General features: G+C 56.3%; 1 protein-coding gene across 1 annotated transcript in view; it reads right to left on the reverse strand.

Annotated features, from left to right (window-relative positions):
- The window catches only part of STRA6 (stimulated by retinoic acid 6), an 11,362-nt gene extending 9,837 nt beyond the window's left edge, over positions 1 to 1,525 (reverse strand). The window contains exon 1 of the mRNA XM_009330080.1: positions 1,401 to 1,525. Within this exon, the coding sequence (XP_009328355.1) occupies positions 1,401 to 1,525 (125 nt within the window). The remainder of the gene's footprint in view (positions 1 to 1,400) is intronic.
- Positions 1,526 to 22,979: the final 21,454 nt, after the last annotated feature.

A 22,979-nucleotide genomic window follows, 5' to 3' on the forward strand; every position in this document is an offset into this window, starting at 1 on the left:
TATCCAGGCTCTGGAAATCCAGGGCACCCGCCGGGCAAGATTGAGAGCACAGGGAAACCAAAACCTTTTTTGGTATCACCAGGGCTTCAGCATCTAAATCCAGAGCATCCAGAAGCCATTGGATGGGAAAACCCACCCGGGTGCTGCCTCCATCCCTTCGCTGACCATGGCTTGCTGCAAAGGAGGACACCCAGAAAATACCCCAAAGGTTTCTAGCAGGGGTGTGGGTCATGCAGGTGGGGCTTCACCTGGGGAAACCGGGGCTGGGCAAGGAGATTTCAAAGGTTGTTTTGCAATGCAGAAGGTTAAGGATGAGGAGGAACCCCTGGGGCCGGTCACCGCTAGGATCTCCTCCTGCTTGCCCTCAGGATTAGGTATCAGTCAACTGAGCGGCATAAAACCCACCTGCAGAGGACTAAGTCAACAGAGGCACAATACATGCTGATAGATGAGCCTTGGGATGCCCAGCTTCGAGCCTTGTGGGACATCTTGGATAAATTGCCCCGCTGCCCCACGCCTCAGTTTCCCCTCCTTACAGCACTTCTCTTGTCCTTGGGAAGGGCACTCAGCTAGGAGGGCATGAAGTGCTGGGTCCTTGCTGCGAGGTTGGGCCCTGGGGTCCTGTCCCCGGGGCAAACACAGCACTGCTCTTGGGAGTACGCTCAGTTAAAGAGCGGATCGTCATGGACGGAGAGGGCATAGGCTTTACAAGACCCACTGATACACCAGTTTTTGGGGGGCAGGGGAAGAAAGACATCCATGCAAGTCCAGGGATGCTCAGACCTATTTTGCAGGTAGGAAACCTGTTCAGGGTTCGCCGTGCCGTGCAGGGACCTGGCCGAGCATCCCAGCCCTGCCTCCCTGCCAGTAGATCAGGGTGTGCTGCCGGCTCTCTTCACCCCTAGCCAAAATCTGCACAGCTGCTTGCCGAGAGCTGGGGTGGGATGAAGGCAGGGGACAGATTTGCAAGGCTGTGTCACGAGGATGTCTTCAAACCCAGAAGCATGGAGCCAGAGCAGCTCTCTCTAGGCCAGCAAATGCTCTGGGGGCTTCAGGGGGGGTCAGGGCAGCAGGTTAACGCCACCCACTTGACTTTGCATTTTGGGCAAGGCTAAGAGTAGAGTAAGAAGGGAGTGTAATTAGCAGAGATGCCCACTGCAGGATTTACCCCAGCTCTTGCCAGAAGCACCCTAAAGAAATGAAGCATTTTTAGGGGGCCAAAACAAGCCTTTTTAATCCCCTCCCGTTCACCTGGGAATAAATCCTGGCTCTGCTGCTCAGGGGACATTGCTCTACAGAAAGGGGATAGAGCAGCTGGCCAGAAGGCTGGCAGCTGCCCAGGGTGACCCCGGCAGGGACAGGGGGACACGTGGCACCCACCAGCAGGGCTGGACACTTACTCATCCTGTGGCATGGCCGGCTCCATGGTTTCGTAGATGTACCAGTCAGAAACAAGGTCGTCGGTGCCAGCAAAGCCGTTGTCCAGCAGAGCATCATGCATCCCACCGGAGCCGTTGGCTGCCATGGCTGTCTCCTTCCTCCCTCCGCGGGCTGGAGAGAGATGGCAAGAGGCAGCCGGAGGCAGAAAGCAACGGGGCTTTCCTAAGGTGGGTCCTCCTGGGCTCTTGGAAAAGCAGGGATGGAGGCGCTGAGCCAAGAAGCTTTATCTTCTTGGGTCACCCCCACAGCCAGACGGGACCGGGAGCTTTCAAAATCCAGCTGTGCCTCCAAGGATCCAACTCTTATCTGGACTCGGAGGGAGGGAGAAGGATGAACACACACCCCCCACATCCCCCTCCCCGCACAACCCGAGCACTCAGGGCACACCTAGTCATCCTCCAGCCGCTCCCTGCCCGCTGCGGGATGCTGATAGACTCAGAGCCTTTGTTTGGGTTGTTTAACAGCTTTTACGCCAACGACTCGAAAACTTGCACAAGGGTCAAGTTTTGGGCTCGGCGGCACGGGCTGGCTGGCAAAGCGGGGACAAGATCTCACCGCGGCTGGGGAGGCTGTGACCTGTGTCCCCAATGTCCCTCTGTGCCACCAGATGCCCCACACAGCATCCAGCCTCCCCCAGCCCCGGGAGGAAACCTCAGCCCCTGTCCCTTTGTAGCAATAAAAAGGAAGAAGGATTTGTCACGGTGCCAGACCCAACAAGCTCTCATTTCTCCTTCTCCCCGTTATTTTTTGATGACTTTGGCCCAGACAGCCCCACCCCCTCCTCTGCTGTCCCAGAGCTACATCGCACAAGCTGCAACATGCCTCATCCACCATCGCTATTGGAAAGGCAGTGCCCAAAGGCATCCCCAAAAGACAGGCAGCAGTGCTCAGTGCAGCCTCCAAGCCCCAGGAACCAGCCCAGGACCTGGCGACACCTCATCCCACAGCTCGGGGACATCACCAAACCCCCCAGGGCTGCTCAGTGGCTCCGAGGGGACAAGTAGGAGACGGATGACTGGGCCGGCAGCTTTGCTCCAGGCTACTGTTTGTACAGCTGGTGTTCACCAGGGACCGTGATGGATATAGCACGCCAGCTTCAAAGAGATTCCCCAGATCGGGGCTGTGGCCCTGCAGGCAGACCCGTCTCTGGACAGACAAGTGGCACTCGCCACCACAACCATGCTGCCCCATGGCCTGGTGGCTCCACTGGATATCACATCCCCAGCCACGTTTTGGGTGCCCTCCAGGGACTCCCTCTAGGTCAGGACATGAGACCTGGGACCTTCACCTCCCTTCCCAGAGGACCAAAACTCAGCTAGAAAGAAGGTCCCCCCCACCCCAGCATTTGGTCCACATGTCAGGGTGCCACTGCCATCCCGCTCCCCACTAGCGCAGGCTCCAGCAGAGGAGGGATGGACCCCACCAGCCCCAGGCAAGCATCCAACTCAGATGGACCCCAGACCCCATCCTCGACCCACCCTGCGCACGCCCCAGCCCCAAAGCATCGATTCTCCAGCCATCCCTTGGTTTCGCCTGCGCGGGGAAGCAGTTCTGACCTCACCTCCCAGGAATGTAGCACTCCGTAAAAAGGTAGAAGGAGCCTGTAAAGTTCATGGCAGTGCACACACACGTCTGCGAGCCCCTTTCTGCTCCCGTGGGGTCACCGAAGGCTGGCAGGGCTTGGAAGTTGGGGCTGGGGTTTAGTCATGTAAAGCGAGCCGTGCCAGCCCTGGCTTGGGGCAGCATTGCTCTGGGGATGCCGTTTTCCCCTGCCAAGCAGCATTCGGACGAAGAACCAACTCCAAAAGCCACCGTGGGATTGCCCGTGCCCCTCTCACCTCCCTCTGGGGTCACCCAAAGAAGGGGAACCAGTAGAAAGCAAGATCTACCTACCCACTAGCCCAGCAGCATTGCCCCATATGACCCACCTCCAAACAAGCCAGCAGAAGCCACCTTGCCAACGCCCTGGTTTTCAGCCGCCTGGGGGACACAACGGCCGCAGAAAAGCGGGAAGGAAAGGAGAGAAGAGCCCAACAAGAGGCACGTACAGCCGTCAGGGAGCCCCGCTGGGCAAGCCGCAGCCTGAATCCGCACCGGGCAGCAACATCACGAGACCAAGCTGAGAAGCTCCCCGGATAGCGTGTCAGCTCCCCTTCCAGCGCATCCTTGCTCGGAGTATCATGCACACTCAGAGCCCGGGGCTTTGCTGCCCGTCTCTGGCTGGGTATGGGACCAAGGTGGATCAACACTGTCCCAGCACCAGGTGACCTTCAAATCCTCCAGCCCGGCTTGCTCATCTTCATGAGATGGATGTTCTCCTGCTCCAGGGGAAGGTCCCCTCTTGTGGTCCACCAAGCAGGGTGGCAACATCTTGGTCATCATCCGCAAAAACCAGGTGTCTGGAGACATCAGGAGGTGCTTCAGAGCCTTCAACCCATCTGCTGGACACCATCAGGCAAACCGTGGCAGTGCAAGGCTGAACCAGTGACGGTGTGACATGGGAACATCCAAGCCTGGACCCCAGTGGATCTCCTATTGCCCTGGGCAACAGGGCTGGTGCTGTGCTGGAGCAGAGACCTCGCTGGCACATGGAGGGCAAGGCGCACAGGCATTTCAGCTGGGGAGAAGCATGCGATGAGGGTCTTCAGCCTCACCGAGGCACAGGGAAGAGTTAACCGCTCTATTCCTGCCCAGGCTGCAAAGGTTGGTGTCCCAGAGGAGGAGGAGACACAGGTGTGCCAAAACCTCAGCAGGATCAGCATCCCCAGCCAGGGCAAGGCCACCGCTCTCCACCCTGCTCCGCGGGCGCTGGCTCCTCTCGCCAGGGCCGAGCCAGGAGCTTGCCGGCTTCGCAGCCCCTCGGTGCCCTGCCTTTCCCGAAACCTGATCTCTCTGCTCCTCTGCGTAACCTCTGCCGAAACAGGCTGGGCCTTTGATCACAGCAGCCTCGCCCGAGATTGATGGGTTCAATAAAGCTCCTTCATATTCTTCATTTCCCACTATCCATCACCCTCTGGGGAGCTTTTGCATCCCACCACTATGAATTAAACTAGGGGGGGGGAAGGGAAGAGAAGAGGGGAGTCATAAGGGAATTACCCCCCCTTCCCTCCTCCCATCCAGCCTAATGGTGATGCCTTGTGTACAGCTTTTAATAAAAATGATAAAGATCTCATTTCACAATTGTTCAGGGAGCCCTTGGGCCGGGGAGAGGGGAAGAGTTGTTTAAGCAAGATCTCTAATTCAATTGCCATTCGGGAGCCACGCTGGTGGCTGCAAAGCCAGGTGGCACAGGGATGGCTTTGGAGGACATCAGCAAAGAGAGGATCTGGTGACCCAGCTCATGAGATGCTCGTTCCCAAAGGTGAGTTTAGCGGCTCTGCCTCTCCAAGCATCGGCTGAAGCCTGGTCTCACATCAGCACAGGCTGAGCCAGCCAACTTCAGCCCCCAAAGTCCACCAAACTCAGTGTCCCAGCCCCAAAATGAGATGGGAAAGGTCGGTTTGCAGCCGCTTGTGCTCAGCTGAGAAGGGCAAGGGGACAGTCGGTCCCATCCCTTCCCTCCACCGGTGACTTTGGAGCCCTCCAAGCACCAAAGATGCCCCAGCCAGGCCTTGCTCAGAGCTTTTTGAAGACTTTGATCATCTTTCCGGAAAAGCAGAGCTTTTTTCAGCATGAAGATCTCATGCTGTCCCCAGGTTCCCCAAACACAAGTGCTGAGGAGCCCACGCACACCCCAGACCATCCAAGCTGGAGGCTGGGACCTCTGGGAAGTCACTGCCCACTCTTCCCCCGGGACAGGGTCAGCCCCAGGAGACTGAGGACACCGAACTCATTGCACTGGTGAGCTGATGCAGGAAGCCCAGTGGCTGGTGAACTCACTGCACCCCAACTCACTCATCCCCTTGGGAAAGCCCCTGCCTGGGGCAGGGAAAGATCAAGAGGAAGTTTTTCATCCCATCCAGCCATCCCACTCCGACAGCATTTTCCTCCCTCCTCCCAGCTCAGACACGGCGAGGCCAGTTCTCATCCGAATCAACCCCCTTCTCCCCCAGATCCCTCTGGCACCCCGACCTCCACCAACCTGGGGAGAGCCCAGGAGCCTCGCCAGCTCTTCACAAACCCTTTTCTCTGCAAAGCTGGAGCCTGCAGATAATAAATCCACCGCAGAGATCATAAACACATCAGCAAGTCAAAGGAGAAGCCCCTTTCGCATTTGAAAAGCAAAGGCAGCTTAAACATTTAAGCCAAGGAGGCTGTTTAAAGTTATTTTTAGGCTCCTGACACCCCTGCTCTTCGTCTCAAAGCAAAGGCAGCAGCACCTGCTGCACATGAAGCCCCCCCCGCAAGCCAGTGAAGGGGAAAAGTCAGTATTTTGCAGGATTGCACCAAAACCTGCTGACAAAGTCATACATCAGCACGGAAAGCGGTGCTGGGGGGGGGCTCAGGGCAGAGCACCCCATAATCTTGGCTCCTCTGATGCTGGGGGGGAGCGAGCATTCCTCAGGAAAAGCCCCCCCCGGGATTGCTTCCCAAGAGGGAGGTGAAATCCCTGCTTAAGGGCAGAGCACGGATTTTTTGGGGGCTCTGCACCCCTAGAGCAGGATTTGCCCCACTGCGAGCAAACAGGCTGCAGATTAACGCTCGCAATTACAACCTGGAGCGATCAACTCTGCGGGTTCGTTAAGCCTGGCTTCCCCCACGACGCCAAATTTGCGAGAAGTGACGACAAAAAGGCGGGGGGGGGAGAGGAAAGACAACAAAAAAAAAATTACCTTCTTCCAACCAGCGACCTCCTTGCAAGGCACCCAGAGGCTAGGCTTGATGAGGGTCTCGGGAGAAGCGTGGCCTTGCTAAGCAGGGTCTAAAGCATCTACTCGCGGAAGCCCGGCGCAGATGCAGCCATGCAAGCTTAATGGCAAAGTTCAGAGCACCGGCGAGCGAGCGGAGGCTCGCGGTGGCTCAGGGAACTTTATCCCCTCCATCGGCAGGAGGCCTTGGCTGGGGGCCACCCTGGGGTTTAGAAAAATTACAAACAACCAACCCCGTGCTCCGTTCTCTCCCTTTGATTAGGCAGAGCTTTTCGGGAGAGGAGGCAGCTCGACCCAGCCCCCTTCTTCCCCGGCTCAGCTGGGTTTTAGCTGCTCCCTCCACACACCCCCCCCACCCCCCACGCTGAGATTTAGAGGGAAGCCCAGGGACTGAGATGCTGCTGTGTCCCACCCACGGGATGCAAACATCTCTGCTTCCTCCTTGGGTGAATCAAAGGGCCAGCTCCTTACCGGTGTAAATCAGTTGAGCCCAATCCTCTGCCCAAATCTTGCAGATTTGTTTGGTTTTGCCCCCACCCAGTGCAACTTGGGAGGGGTGGGAACAGGGAGGGAAAGTTTTGGGTTGGTGCAAGCTTGGGGACAAGTGTCCCTGGTTTGGGGACACCACCATCAGAGCATCCTCCCTGCAGCCCCTCAGAGATGGCCGGATCCTGCCCAGGGCTCAAACAGCAAGTGCCATGGGTGCAGAGCGAGTCCCACAGCAGCGGGAAACAGCCTGGAGGAGGTAGGAAAGGGATGCAAAACATCCTGGGGTACGAACCGAGGGATGCTTTGCCCCCGGGGTGAGGGCAGGAGTAACCAGCCCCGGTGGGTGCAGGCAGCTGGGCGGAACAGGCAGCTTCGCCACACTGCCATTATCCGTCTGCTCCTTGGCCAACACGTCCTTCCCACCAGCTACACTTAGTCCAGGAGACAGCAGCTTACAAAAAAAGAATATAATCCGGACAAATATACACATGGTCCACACGTGACAGCAAGTGAAGCAAAGGAAAATTAATCAAGGTTGAAGATTTAGCTTAATTTTTAGCCAAAACCTTGTGGCAATGCTGAACAAAATGACCTGCAGGGTTTGTTTCCCCCCCCACCTTCTCTGGGATTGTTTTTAAATGATAAATGCTGCTGTTGGATCCCAAAGGTGCTTCCTGGGAAAGCTGAGGGACTGGGGAAAGGGCTAGCAGAGAGGGAAGGGGCTGAAATTGAGTCACAGGGGTCATTCCCCCCCCTGCTCCCCCCAGACAAAAATATTCCAGCAACGTCCATCCTGATCTTAGCAAAGTCATCATTATATAGATGCACACCAGCCCTGGAAGGGCTTTGTTGCTACCAAAACATCTCAAGGCACTGAGATGCTCCAGCAGTTTGGTGTTTTCAGCTCAAAAATGGTTGTTGGGAAACCAGCTGCAAGCCTTGGGTGTGCGGTTCCCACCCAGGCTCTGATGGTACACCTTGCCAAGGTTCACTGCCCTCTTCTCAGGCAGCAGGGACCAGGCTGGGAAGAGCCCTGAAAGGTGCGGGTGAACCAGGAGCTCAGTGGCATCCCCAGATGCTGCTGCTCGTGCTGGATAAGCAAGGAGATAGGATGGTTTTCCTGCTCCTTGCCCCTCTCCCAATCCTGAGCAGCAGCTGCGGGGTGCTGAGACCCTCCGACACCACAAGCCCATCGCTACACGCATCCTTGGCCTCTGCCCCACACCGTAAGGTCTCTCCCAAATCCCTTTTCTGCTTCTGGAGAAGCGTCCTCCTCTTCTATGCATTGATGTCCTGAGCCTGTTTTATCTTGTAACACTGGCTAAGGTGCTGGAGCATTGAGATTCCGGTACAACCCAGCAGCCACGAGCAAATCACTGTGCCTATGGGGACCCTTCCCTAAGAGAAAGGACTTTTACACGGAGGAACAGAGCTAAGGACAGCAGGAACCCACCTTTGGCCAAAACGCCCAGCTCTCATCGCTATTACACAGCTTTCCAGACCCAAACCTTGAGCTCATTACGCAGGCAGAGCTCCAGCCAAAGGCCACCTTTCATTTTACAAAACAAAACCCCCAGGCTGCCAAAAAAAGACCTCACAGCGTCCTATGAATCAACCTCATTCCCAGTAGAGCTGTAGAAACTGGTATTCAGTTTTGGTGGGGGCAAGGGAGGGTCTCAGCCCCAGGTTTGGCTGTGCCTGGTGCCACATTAACACGGTGGAGGTGGCACCTCCAGACCTGCTGCACGTGCGCCCCGGATACAGCTGGGAAAACGCTGCATGAATGAACTGTGCCTTAGAATAGATTATGGGAAAAATCAGTCTTTGATGATGCTGTCATTAGCAGCAGCTCCGTAATGTGTTTGCATAAGGGCAGGAAGGAAATTAAGCAGGCTAGTTAAGGATGAAATAGTTCCCATTTCCCCGCATTAGAGCCTGGCAGGGTTTTGACTGAGGCAGAGAAAAATTTCAGAAGCATTTGGGAGCTGAAGACCAGGGCATGATCCTTCACACGTACACCAGTTTGACCACCACGATTCCTCCTGCTGCTGCTGCTGCACCCCAGGGAAGCGGAGCCCAGCTCAGTGGCACAGGGTCCCCATCATGGTACAGGGGTGCAAGGGGGGGACAGGAGCAAGTCCCAGCTGCACAGATAAGCACAACTGTGACATCTCCATAGAGGGCTAGCAGCTCAGATGGCCACGATTTTGTAGGTGAAGCAACTCAGAGCAGCATCGCACGCTCAATTCAAGCCATCCCTGGGCTCCTGGCTGGGAGAAACCATCTTGTTCACGCACATCTCTGCTTTGGGAGCACCGAGCGGTCTCCAGCCATCAGGGGAAAGAACCACCAAACCCTCCAACAGCATTAAAAGCATTTATACTCAGCCCTCTCAAGGAAGCAATCCAGCCATCAGCATATCTGAGCACCCTGGAGACATTAGCACTCTTCCCGACAGGCTTGACTGGCAGGGGAAAAACCCCCCCACCTCCATTTCACCAGCTCAAGCTTAGCACCACACAGATCGCCCTTTTCTTCTTTAAACCCAACTCGGTGCCCAAAACCCCCTGAATTGTGGCCCGTTTCCCTCCCGCCCTCATCCTGACCTCCACAACATCCTCACCAGGGCAGGAGGTTAAACGCGTCAGCCAAGGTTGCATTCAGGATCGGTGCTTCAAGGCAAGACTCCAACCTGTATTTTGCTTTCCCAAATAGAAACTGAGGAAGGACCAGGAGGTACAATGGGCCTCCCTGGAAGCAGCAAGGAGCTGTGAGACAGCAGGATTTATTTTTAGTGCGGCCATCCATGGCCCATGCACCCTTCCAAAGGGATTCTTGGAGGCAGCGATTTCGGTACAGGTCTTGGCTGGCTGCCTTGCAGATCCCTGGGCTGCTCCCATGGTAGGAAAAGAAAAAAAAAAGCAAAAAAACCTTATGCCCCAGGGTCTCACATGCTGTTTTATCCTCCAACCTGCTCCCCCCTAGGATAACCTTGTTGTTTCAAGCTTGCACCAGCGTGAAGAGACTGGAATGTGGCTTTTTATATGGAGCACGGAGCTGCCTTAGAGAAGGGCCATCTGCTAGCCCGGCTCCAGCTCACATTTCACTGGAAACATCCCGAAAGCTGTGGGAATGTGCTATTCTCAGTGGCGATGGGGGAATGAGATATGACAGGGGGCTCCTGGCGAGGATCAGACTGTGCTGTTCCAGCTCCTGCCCACCCCACACCATCAACCCCCTTGATGTCAGTCCCAAAATATCTGTGGTGGGACTAACCTCTGGATGCTCAGCTGGCTCGGCAGCAGGTTTAGCAGGCAGGGAGCTCGGCTCCAGTTGCACCAGCCAGAATCACATACTTCTGTGCAGGGAAGAGCAGCCCGTGTAATGCTGAGCTAGAGGAGAGCAGACCTGGACCAAAACCCCTTTGCAACCAGCTTTCATTCAGGACATCACCCCCGAACGGCTCCTGACCCACATGCAGGCACCCCACCAGCCCCAATTTCCCTTCTGCAGCCCAGTTGTGACTCTCAGGGTGTTCCCAGCCCTTGCTGCAGCAGCAAGATCCCAGCTCCGTGCTGATCCCTTGGTGCCCAAAGCCCAGAAGGTTCCCAGGCAGGCTGGTGAATGCACATCTCCAAGCCGTCCGTGCAAAGAACCATTTCAACCGCCTGTTTTGTAGAGACACTTTAAGTCCCGGGACAGTTCCTGCCTTGGGCTTGTCTGCAAAGTTACCAGGCGTTAGGATTAGGTGGGCAAGTGCCCCCTATCCCTTCTGGGAGCTGACCTAACAGCCAAGCACGGCTCCCCAGGCTCATCCCGTTCCCCTCCCCTGGCTTGCCTGACCCGGCGGGGAGCCCCTTCCACTGGCAAACCCAGCTAAAAACTTGCCTTAGAGACAAAGCAAAAAGCAGCCGCAGGCTTGGCTGCCTGGTCCCATCAGCAGGAGATCCAGCAAACAGCCCGTGGGTGCAGGAGGAGCGGGATAGTCCCACGGGGGCCAGCAACGCATGGGAGCAGCTGGCATGGCTCGCACCACCCTCGGCACCAGCATCTCCCGGAGGCTCTGCAACATCCAGCAAACCCCTTTCTGGCGAATCTCCCAAAGCAAAGGGCTCGAGGAGCCATCAACTCCCCGCTGCAGGGACACACACACACACACCCCCAGCACACCCGGTACACGCACACACGTCTGTGTTGCATCACTCAGCATGACCCTGGATATCCCAGGCTGTTTGCTGGAAGGCAGCCACTGCTTTGCATCTAGTTACCTGGTTTCCCAGCAAACAAACCGGTGTTCAAAGCCCCTGTCCCTGCCATTGCACAGGGGCAGGAAAGCTCTCGGCATCTCCCTGCGGCACTGAAGGATGCTTTTTCAGGGGTGGGGATTTCCTTTCCTTTTTTTGCTGTCTTTGAGAGCTGCCTGCTGAGATTTGAAGCCAACACATACCCAGGGGCACCCTCAGGTGCTTCCCCATCTGGAGAGGAGAAGGGGACAGTGGCAGCAGAGCCAGCTCGGCTCAGAAACCTGCTCCAGGCTGCCAGGAGGGCTTGCTCTAGGGCAGAGATCTGTAAGGTCCCTGCTATCAAGGAGGGTTCATCTCCGATCCCATCCCTGTCATCCCCATGGCAGGCAAGGCAAGGGAGCCTCGCATCCCCCCGGCCCTGCAGCGCTCCCGACTGAAGGCTGAGGAGAAGACCCTGGATTTTGAGTTTGAGGTGGTCAGTGCCCAGTTTAACCAGCGGGGCCGCTACGCCCTGCGGCTCACCGTGGAGAACCCGCTGCTGCAGGGCTCTGGCACCGGCATTCAGCTCCGCATCAACAGCGGGAAGGTCATCCAGAGCAGCACCGGCACCACCGACACCATCGAGCAGAGCGACCTTGACCAGATCTACTCCTTCCAGAGGAGGAAATTCACCTTCACCCTGCCCAGAGGTAGGAGGCTGATGCCACAGGGATGGGCTGATGGCAGAGGTGACCCAGGAGCACAGCTCTGCAGCAAGCACAGCCTGTCTCAGGCTTGCAGACCCCCGTATCATGCTCATACCTTTGCCTCCACAGCAAACCCCTCAGCTGGAGTCAAAGCTGTCCGAGCTTAGCGAGGTGGATGGGGCAGGTCCAGCTTGGAGAGTGGGGCCAACACCACCAGCAACGCAAACTGCCCCCCCCCCCAGGGTCTAGGTGCATCCAGGCTGCATAACCCATTTGCTAGTGTTCACAGAGCAGAGCTAACCAGGGCTGCTGATGGATGAGCCCAGGAGATGCTCCTGGGACCACCACAGCAGGTTTCTGCAAGAACGACAAGAACCACGATGTGCGGCTCCACATCGAGGCCCTGAACTTCCCCAGGCGGGCAGAGAGGATGAGGAGAAGCAGGCAGGTGGGCAAAGCCTTCTTCGCCATCTACCCCCGCACCAACCAGCCCCGGATGAAGCTCTCCGCCAGGAAGGACGAGGACTGGTACCGCTACAGCGCGGTGATGGCTTTGCTGCGGGTGGGCAGCGAGCAGCCGGCCATGCACTGCGGCCGGCTGGCCTTCACCGCATCCCTGCACGAGCACCGGCCACCCACCACGCCGGCTTCACCCCCACCACCGTCCCGGAGGAGGACCAGCAAGCAGCAGGCACAGGCTCAGCATCCCCAACCCTGGGCATCCCTGTCCCCAGCTGCTTGCTCCATACACCCGAGTCTGCTTACCACTCGCTGCCCACCGAGGGCCGCGCCTGCTCCCCTGAGGTAGGAGAGCCCAGATTTGGGGGACAGAGATCCTATGCTCCAGCAAGACAAGAGCAGACCAGTCTGCTTAGGACAGGATTTGGCTCTAGGGTAGCTAGATGGCCCCACATAGGCACCAGCTGGAGTGAGAGCAAAAAGGGAGAGGTCTCTATGGCTTTCAGGGGTGTCTTTGGTAAACGGCACAGCCCTGCCTCAGTTTCCCCTCCCTCATTCCCCAGCATTGCTGGGTAGAAGCCTGGTGCCCGTCCCCTGCCTGCCACCAAAATTAGGGACCCTCTTTGTCCAGGACAGGAGCAAGCTGGGACAAGCTCAGGATGCAGGCAGGGTCTTGGTGAGACAGCAACCACCCAAGCAAAGCCAGTAAAGAGGGTTGTACAGTCAAACCATGCTCAGGGCTGTAGGAAAAGATCCTTTACGGGGCATTCACCTGGCTCTGCCCACCCCAGCATGGTCCAACACAACGTTAACCATCCCCTACCAAGCACAAGACCTACAGCTTGCCCCAGACCTCACCCACAGCACTTGCAGCAAGACCAGAACCACCAACCCACCTGCTTAACCCAGACCAAACCTCCCTCACCTTCTCGGCTGGTGCAGGGCAACTCCTTCAGCAGAAACACCACCCCCAGGGAGGGTGAAACTCCCCAGCATTGCTCTGCCCGGCTCTTTTAAGGGCTGGGAGCAGCCAGTCCTCGTCAGAGGCAGCTGGGAGCTGGGCAGGTGCTCCCTGTAAGGGATGGAGGGAGGGCTGGGCTGCTAAAAAGCTGATTAATAAGATAATTTTTTAAATGAGAATAGGTTTGGGGTTTTTTTGTTTTTTTTTTTTTTTTTCTCCTGAGGCAGTTGGGGCTGTGGAGGAGCAATCCCAAGGGATGGGGGGCGGGGATGGTCTCTAAATCTAAAATAAGTGTTGTTGGGGTGGTTATGGCTGGTTTAGGTTTCTTTTTTTTTTTTAATTTCTTGCAAGAGTTCTGCCCTTGAAGGGTGAGGTCCTGAGCCCAAGTGTTGGAGGATGGAGCTGGGATGCAGAGGGATCTCCCTGGGATGTGGGGGGAGATGTTATGGGGGGACTGGGAAAGGGGTGCTGGAGCCCAAAGCTGGGCCTTCAAACCTCTTCTCTTACCCCCAGAGGCTGTGGACTGACCCTGCACTCAGATCCTCCCCGGAGCTCCCGGGTGACTCGGCAGACAAGCTTCCTTCCTCCTCCTCTTCCTCGGTGCCTGCCCCTGCTGCACTGAGCCGCAGCAGCTTCCACGTCTCCTCGCCAGGCTACAGCCCGGATCTGGCCTCCTCGCCAGCACAGGTGAGTGCAGCCGGCGAAGACACCATCCTAAATTAATAACAAAATGTTATTATTCATAGTAGCTTCCTGTTAGAGCTTTGCGGTGCTGGAGAGGAGGTGGAGGGGTGTAAGGGGACAAGGCCACCTCCATCCGTGTCCCCGGCTCAGCTTGGGTACCCGCGCTGCTCCTGCTCCCCGGCCATCGCATTCCCAGCCTGGTCGTGGGGATGGGGGGAATGAGACATCAAACTTTGCATTTCTAGTACCAAAGGGCAGCCCTGCAAGCTGGCTGTCCCCAGGCAGCGGACGGTGTCACCTGGAAGCTCTTAAAATGCTGGCTGTGGGCATCTGGGGCTGACGTGTCTTAAATATTTCATCTTGCAGCTCAAATCTAGACTTCTAAAAACTGCAGAAACCATAGGGCAGGGCTAACGCGGTCTGAGAGGCTGCATTTCTCTTCCCTTAGTTATGTTAAAAGCTGTCTAAATAAAGGAAAAAGAGACAACCCTTACCCCCGGGGCTCCATTTCCTGTATCTCGCTGTAAGAATAACATGTCCGTTGATGAAGACATTGTCTCTGCTGCTCTCAGAGGTGTCTCATACACCTGTGAAAACATTGCTTGTGAAAGCTGGATTACAGCACCGGAGACGGGATTGATCTCAGGAACCCTCCCCCAGGCATCCTCTGGGCCCTCTTCTCCTTCCAGGGAGTCCCTCGCCGCCTCCAGCTGGGCTGGTGGGAGAGCTGGGGATGGTGGGCTTGATGGCAAGGTCTTCTGGAGCCTCTGGGCCACCGGCAAACACCGCTGGCTCAGGGATGGGGCTGGCAGCCCTTACTCAGCCCCCCAGCTAAGGGCTTCCATGGTGGAGAGGTGACAAGGGACTCCGCAGGGGGTGGCTTGTGTCCGGGGTGCAGTCACAAGGCTGTCCTCAATGCTGGACATGTGCTTCTTGGTCCTGGTGACTACGTTGGTGCGGCTGTAGGGTAAAAATTGGGTTGGCATCCCTCTCCCCTGCGGCGTGCCCTGCACGGGGGCTACCTGCTGCTGCAGTGCTGCAGGACGCCTTCGTGCCTCGGCTCTTGCCCTTGTACAGGATCAATGTGTTGCTGATGGCTCTGGGGCACTTGATCCATGCGTTTCACAGGAGTTACAGGGTGCTCGAGCCCTGCTGAGCTGCTCAGCACCCCCCCTCCAGGGCAACTGCCTGCTCCCTGCGCTGCAGGCAGGATGCTGAGCATTGCAAACCCTCAGGACCCTGGAGCGACTCCTCGGCCTTCGCAGCACTTGGCCTCTCTAGATTTTCAAGTGGATGTGCTATCCCCACCCCAATCAGCTGAAAATTTACTGGCCAGAAATGCTTATTAGCGAGGCCTGATTGAGTTTGCTCAGCAAATGTCTAGATGTAAACTCTTTCGAGCTGCGGAAATCGATAGCAATCAGCTGGGATGGGGAGTAGGATGGTGCGGAGCCAGGCCAGGGGCGTAAGGCGAGGCATTAGCAAATGCAATTTTGCTCCTGGGCCCCCAGGGGGAATGCAATAAATCACCTGCTGCTGATGTCACCCGGCAAGTATTCGCCAGGGTGGTTTTTATTTAAAAATTAAAAGCTGAGAGGCGGGGGGATGTTGGCTCCCCGCCCTCCTGGGAGGGCTGGAGCGACGGAAAATGTGTTGGAGGGTGGTTGAGCTGTGCTGGGTTATCGGAAAGGGGGATGGACCAGGTGGAGCTGGGAGGGAGTTTTAATCTCCAAAAGCACTCCTGGGATGCTGCAGCCCGGAGCAAGCTGAAGCTATGGGAGTTGCTTGTCAGTCTGGAGCTGTTTTGGCTCTCGGTGGTCCAAACCTGAGCATCTCGAAGCATCGCATGTTGATCCTGCAGTGCATGGTGAAGTTGAACACTAAACTGAAGTTTGAGAGCCTAAATATCTTCCTAAATTCAGGCAGGACTTGGGTGGTCAATAGCCTGGGGAGTCAGTAATGCTGGGGCATGGAGAGGGGCAACTTCAGAGACGTGAGGGGTCCCATCGCAGGGCTGCTGCTCGGAGCGGTGTCCTGAGAAATCTGGATGCTGGGGTATTGTGTCTATCTGTTTTGCTTTCCCGAATGGCAAAGACATGCGGGCGCATCCCAGCGGGGGGCCGGCTCTTTGACGCTGCCTCCGTGCCGAGCATCTCATCTGCAGGATGGTGGGGGTGATGGATGGGTGCTGAGCTCCACCCGAAAGGCCAAGGCACGGGGATAACGATTTTCTCATCTCACCGCAACCTGCGGATAATGTATTCCTAGGCACGAAGCGGGAGGCTCTGCTAGCTGTTCAAATGCCTCGCGCGTGTTGCAGAGCCAGACGGCTCCCTAATTGTCCCAGGACCTGGGCATGGCACCGAGCAGGTCGATAATGTGCCACGGATGATCTCTCAGTCGCTGGGACGGCTGAGGTTGAGCCTCGGAGCTGTCAGCCCCAGGGATATCTCCTCCCCTAGCCTGGCAGGGATGGAGGGGAGGGGACTGGGCTCACCAGATCCTTGGGGACTTTGCAGCAGAGCAGAGGGCTCAGTTAAGGGGAATCAGCCCCCAGGTCAGCAGAAGTCAGACCCTTCCTCTGGGAACCATTCCCGTCTCACTTCCAGCAGGTCTGTGTGGTGCTGGGGGGAAGGAGCCAGCTTTTGGAGATCTCCTTGGCAGTTGGACTTGGTTGCAAGCCCACAGAAGATGGTTTGTTTCCAGTCTCCCTGGACCAGCTGGCAGCGAGGCGCCCATCCCAAAACAGCAATCTGTTGCTGTCAGGGTACAAGGAATCGCAGCCTTTCTGCATCAAACAAATAGGTTTGCACACAGCTTGCGTTCCCGCTCGGTCTCGCTTGTTTACCAGGCTGCAAGAGCGCAGGGGTACCAGGCAGCTGGGTGAGAGGCAGCTGGTGCTTCCCATGGTAAGCACACCCCATCCATGCCGCGCGAGGCCAGCTGTGACTTGTGGAGCTTCAACAGGTCTGAAAAATGGGGCCAAAACAGCTCCTGGCCCTGCTTACGCTGTGCTTTATCCCTTTGGATTCTCCATGGAGCTAAACAGCTTCCCTAGCAAAGCGTGCACGGGTGCAGAGTGACTCGGTGTAACATAAATCACAGGGATGAGCAAAGAAGTTCCCCGGGAATAAGGATCACCTTTATTTTTTTAAGCAGGATACAGAAAGTAAAGCAGCGGCTCCTCAAGCACCGAGTGCGTTTCAGGCACAGGGACCTGGGGGAGTCTGAGCCACAGCTGGACTAACTTTGGCCCCTTTTTGGGGGGGTTCAGGCCGGGGCTTCCCTAATGCGTGCAGGGGGTATCTCAGGAGTCCTTTCCCCACCGGTCAGATGTGGATGACAGGCTGTGAACTGAATTAGTTTACTAGCTCTGCTGCTTTTCGGTGGGGAGCAGAGCCCAGCCCCGGCCTCTCCTGAATGCTTCAGATCAAACCCAGACCCGTTTGCAAGCCTGGCTCAACCATCTGGCTGTGCCGAGGGGCTGGAGGATGGTTTTGGGCTGAGACGATGCATTTCTGTCCATCTACCGTGGTAGGGGGAGCGGGGCTGCGGGGGCAGGGCAAGGATGCTTGCGGCGGGATGCAGATGCCCTCGCGATGTGCCCCATCTCGCTGAGCGATGATGGTGGATAAAAGCTTCTGTCTTCCCATCACCGGAGCGGCAGGGCCGGGGCAGAGGTCTCTGTTAGCGGGTGATGGATGGCGTGTGTCTCCCGTCTGTCCCCTGGCCCGCTCATCCATCACTCATCCCGATGACAGCGGCCGTCACAGGGAGGGCGGCAGGGGGCCAGCCCTTCTCCCCGGCCTGCCCCCCTGCCTCGACTCACTGAAAGCCCAATGAGGCTGAAAAACAAACTTTGCTGGCAGGGCTCCCCCCCCGGGATGCGGGGGAGATGAATAACGCCACTCCGGCGAGCAATTTGTAGGGCTTTGAAAAGCTGTCAGCCCGGGGAGGAGCGCGCCTTGACGGGTTCATCGGGGACTTCGCCTTCCCCCGGCAGCGCCCCGGCTCTCGGCATCCCTTGATCATCCCTGTTCCGTGCCGGCGGGAGCCGGGAGCAAAAGGGGACCTGAGGCAAATGGCTTTGGGGGGCTGCTTGCATAGCTCTGATTTACGGAAAGATGATTTTTTGGGGTGTGAAAATGCATGCTCCTAGTGATGTATTGCAAGGAAATGATATCCCCTATCATAACGCTGGGGAGCTGAGGCTGCCCAGCTTGGTCCAAAAGTTCTGTTCTCCGCTTGCTTCTCCCTGCCCGGGTGGAGATCTGGCATGGAAATGGGCCAGTGCAGAGTGGCAATTCACATTTCCTTAGCTAAGATGGAGAAAAATCTTTTCGGATGGAGAAGACACATCCTCAAGAGGTTTTCCAAGCTGCTTCTCAATTTGCTCGTCTGTAAAGCACAAACTCTTTGGATGCTCGGAGGAAACGCAGGTAGGAGGAGCGGCTGCTAGCTCTAATTCCTGCAATTTAAGTCATCATGTCCCTTTAAGTGTCAAATAACTGCCTTGATGAGAAAAGCAAATGGGGTTAAAAAGAGAAAATTGCTCCGTTTTAAGAGGTGGGGTGGAGGAAATTGCACTAGTGCGACTGATAAATATAGAAAGTGTAAAACTCTCCTAATGGAGCAGACGAGGCGGTGCTGGGCTGCCGGCCCATTTAATTATTTGACAGGTGAATTGGGAGTTTTCTACATAAATGGAAGGAAAATGAATTTGGCAATTTTTAGCCCAAAGGGATTCCCGGCCGGCGGCAACGGGGGTCCCCAGGGAAATCTGCTCGGAGTCAGCATCCCTGCGTGCCGATGGGGGAGAGCATCCTCCCTCCTGGCGCCCTGAAACCGCCCTGTGATCTCTAACGAGCTCCCGCAGGGTCCCCTCGAGGGAACAACTTGCTTAAAAATAATAAGAAGAAGAATATATCAAGCTCAGCCCGAATCCAAGGAAAAAAATCCCCCCGTCCCTGCTGCTGGCTTGGAAATGGGAGCAGAGCAGCGGTGTCTGCCTGCAGCAATGAGGGTTACTGGAGCGGCAGGGAGGGCTGAGGCTGGCGGGATGAAACGATGAATAAAACAGTGTTTGCTTTCCTGCATCGCTTTTCTTCCTCTCGCTTTTGTTTCGCTGGGGATCTACTAAAGGGCTTTAACCGCTCGGGTGTTGGAGGGTGGTTTGAACCTGCTGTGTGAAGGCGTTGGGAAATACCCCTTGTAATACAATTGGGTTTGCTTCAAAAATGAGCTCGGGCTGCCTCGGGCCGTTGGTGGAGCTGAGGTTCTCTAACCATATGGCTGTTTATCTTAGGGCTGTGTTTTGAGCTGCGCTTGCCAGAGTCTAGAGCCTTTGCAGGGGGGAGGATATGCTTGCTAGCTCCTCGAAATGGAAACCATGTGCGCGCCGGCTCCTTTCATTTGGGAAGCTGATGGCTGTTCCTTGCCTTGCGCACCCACCTCTGTGTCACCCTAGAGGCTATTTTTCAAGGGCAAGGGTTCCTCCATCAGATGCTAATTGTAGGTGTCGTTACAGGGGAGCTGCGTTCTCCTGCCATCCCATGCCAAGCAGCTCCAAGGCATCGGGGAACAAAACCTCAGTGGTGTCCGAGCAAAGAGGGAGAAAGCATCCGCGGCTGGACCCAGCAGGATAACACCTCCCCGTGCTGCATCAGCAAACCGTGGACGAGCCCACGTGCCTTCCACCGATGCAGGGAGATCGTGGCATCGTGCAAAAGCCTTTTGCTTTGAAGGGGCAGCATCCTGCTGCAATTGCATCTTGCAAACACCAGCTCCCGGCCCTGCTTGAAGGACCGCGGTGCTGGGGATGCCCGTCCGTGCAGCTCGGTGCTCCTCACGGGTGGGAGCAGGGGTCGGAGGAAGAAGAGTGCTGATACTGTTTTAATCTTCCTTTTAACTGTAATTGCGTTTGGCCGGCTCCCCCGAGCTTGTTCCGGGAGATGCGTTTTTCCCAGCTAGATTGCTTTCCTTGTTTTGCTCATTGGAGACAGGCCGGGGCCTGTGTCATGCCAGCTATGCATTAATAGAGCCTCAAATGAGATTTCACAGCCTCAAATCTGATTAGCGCCGAGGCTCCGGTTGCTTTGGAGAGTGGGGCAGACAGACGAGGAGCCGCGATGCTTGTGGGGGGGTGCAAAGCCATACGGATGTGGGATGTCACACTCTACCCTAACACTCTGGGCTTGCGGGGACCAGCGTGGAGCCTGGGGACATGGCGACAGCAGGGCACGGTGCAGCCGGGATGCAATGCCTCTCCCACCCCCAGAAAACTCTGAATTCAGGATGCTAAATTGTCCCTTGCACAGCATGTTGGGAGAAGGCTGGTCTGGGCAAAGCAGCTGCATCCGCTCACCCATCAGCCGCTGAGCCCTTGCTGGGCTGCTCGTGGCCTGTAAGACCATATTTCACCCCATTTTGCTGCCTGATGACATGTAAAAATCCCCCTTCCCGTCCCAGTTCCCCTGTGCCCGGAGGTGCGTGCTTGCTCGCTGTCCGTGACAGAGACGATCGGCTGTTAGCTGGCTGCTCGCCCCCGTTAGCAGGAGATGCTCTGCGGTGTCCCGGGGGGCTCTTGGCACGATCTTGCATCCCAGAGCCCTGAGGTCCAGCCCTGAGAGGTGGCTGGATCTACTAGGATGTCCCAAGGGACACCTGGGGACCCAGCATCTTCAGGCTAGCCTGGCTCCAGGATATCCTGGCCTGGCTCCTGGACGGCCCGGTCATCCTCCAGCTCTACCTCGTGTTCAGACCTCCCATGGCACAGCGCTGGACGTGTAACCTGTGGCCAGATCCTGCTGCTTGTTTAAAGCCAAGTGGCACTTTATTTCCCATCCACTTGGCTTGCCAGGGGAGGGGAAACGGCTTGCCGGGGTTTAGCTGCCATAAGGAGGCTTGAAAGGAGCCTGGGGAGACATCACATAGGAAAACTCACACCAGCTCCAGTCCATCTTCGCTCATGGAGCCTACTATTATTTTATGAAGTCTCAGGAGGAGAATAAAGCTGACACATTCCCAACAGCCGCTCATAAATTGTCAGGGGCAGGGAGGAGCTCGGGGCTGCGAATGCTCCCACCGTAGAGGAGCGTATCCCCACTCCCGTGGCAGCGTCGCTCCTGGCTGTAGCCAGGGCTGGGGAGCTTATGGGGCTTGCTACGAAGGACCAGGAAGGTCCTAGTCCTTCCACGGTAGGGCAGGGGGCTGGAGTCTTCTCCTGCAGGGCAGCGGTGCATCGTCCCAAGGAGCACTGGCAGGGCTGTGTTTGGGGTTGAAGAGGTGAACGCTGCAGGTGTACGGCCCCAGGCGCTCACCTCTGGTCTTGTGCTGTCCGACGCTCCGGAGAAATCAAAATTCAAGCAGCATCCTGCAAGCACTGACCTTCTGCAAGGGGGAAAACGCAGCTCCAGCCCCCAGCCGTGGGCAGGGGCTGAGCCGGGATGGAGGAGCCCCTGCCCCGCTGCAGTGCCATGCCTGGAGGTCCCTGCTGGCTCCCAGCCCGGGCTGTCCTCCCCGAACTAAACGCCGGGCTCTTGAGGCTATTTATGTCTTGTCAGCCCGCAGCCAGAAGCAATTTAATCTTGGCTGAACGCTGCTGTAGAGGAACTGCCTGGGCCCCGATGCTTCTTTCGAGATGATAAAGAGTTGATAGAAAAACAAATTACGATGATGGCAGCTCAGGCACCGTTAATCAACCTCCCCACAACATTGCAGTGTGAATAATTAATAATCGTCATTAAGGATGCTTTAAGGGTGGCTTGGGGTTAAGGTGTTGTGTGGGATCAGGGCAGTGGATTGAGTGAGGTGCTCAAGATGCTCCGCAGGAGTCGGTGATGCTCCAAGGGACCTCAAAATGTTTTAAACATGTAGTGTCCCCAGCTGAGACCCCTGGGGACATGGGAACTTCATTTTTTCTCCGCCTACGCAAGCTACAGGTTGCAAACTCCTGGGTGAGAGCGCTGGGCTTGGCAGGGAAGGAGAAGTTTTGCTTCCCACTGAGTAAGAGAGCTGAAAAACAAGCGTGGGCTCTACCTGGAACCGCAGGCACCCTCCTTTCTGGAAGAAATACTGAATTTCTTCCTGGCTTTGAATAGCGACTGGGGATTTTTTTCGGTAGTTAATCACAGCCTTGCTGAGGGTTTCGGGTACCAGTTGCCTGCAAAGCATGGCATTGTTCATGCCTGCTATTTTTAAAATGTTTTGTTCTCCTGCTGAGTTTTACTTAGCTTAACCGCTCGTGAATTTGCTATTAAAACCCCTCGCTAATTATCGTGCTGTAACCATTGCTAGAGGTAAAACCTACTTGTTTTCTTAGGGAAATGTAAATATACGTGGTGGGTATGAAGATGTGCGCTAAGAAACCCGCTTCTGTTATCTGGAACGTGAAAGAAAATAGGGAAAACATAGGAAAATGTCCCAAAATAGCGATCTGAAGCTGTAAATAAGGGTGTGGTGTGGGACACCGATCCAGCATCACAGCTTAGGTCCTGGGGTCCCCCAGAGCAGGGCTCCATCAGCGAGCTCGGACGTGTCCGTGCAATTCAAAGCAAGGTTGTTTCCTGGCTCTGCCAGCTGGAATTCCTCTGGATTGGGTTTTTAGTGAGTGTTTGGGGTGCAAATACTCACTGAAACTCCAGAGCCGGAGCCTGAACAGATGCTTTCTTGAAAGGAGAGAAGGGTCTCCAGGGAGAGCACCCCTGCCTGCCCTGCCCGCGAATCCTGCGCGCTGCCTCTTCGAAGCCCCCACCCGTTCTTGCCCTCCCTTGGCGATGCAGCTCCGTGTTGATACAGCCCAGGGGTCTTAAACCCCAGTCTGTGCTTTTCTCCTCCTTTCCCCGGCTCCATCCCGCAGTTTGCCTTCATTGTCGATGCTGGCATGGAGCAAAATCATGCTTTTTTTTTTTTAGGATAGTGCTTATGCTCTTTCACACACACCCCCTTTTCCCTTCCTCTCTGGAAAAGCCTTGGGAAGGTGTCAGGGCTTGCCGTGCTGGGCTTTTGGGGGTGCAGGGAGAGCTGGGGTGCTCGGGCAGGGAGCGGACCCGCTCCGGCTGGCGGCAGGGAGAGCCCATGCCCGTGGGGGGTGACTTGACGTGTAACATCTCACATCAGGTCACAAAACCCTGTAATTTCCCCTCTTCATCAATGTCGCTGGGCAGGGGGATAATTGCTTACAGAGCTGGAGCCGAGGTGGGATTGGGAT

Source organism: Pygoscelis adeliae, unplaced genomic scaffold (genome assembly GCF_000699105.1).
Source record: "Pygoscelis adeliae isolate BGI_AS28 unplaced genomic scaffold, ASM69910v1 Scaffold298, whole genome shotgun sequence".
In the NCBI taxonomy this organism is placed as follows: Eukaryota; Metazoa; Chordata; class Aves; order Sphenisciformes; family Spheniscidae; genus Pygoscelis; species Pygoscelis adeliae.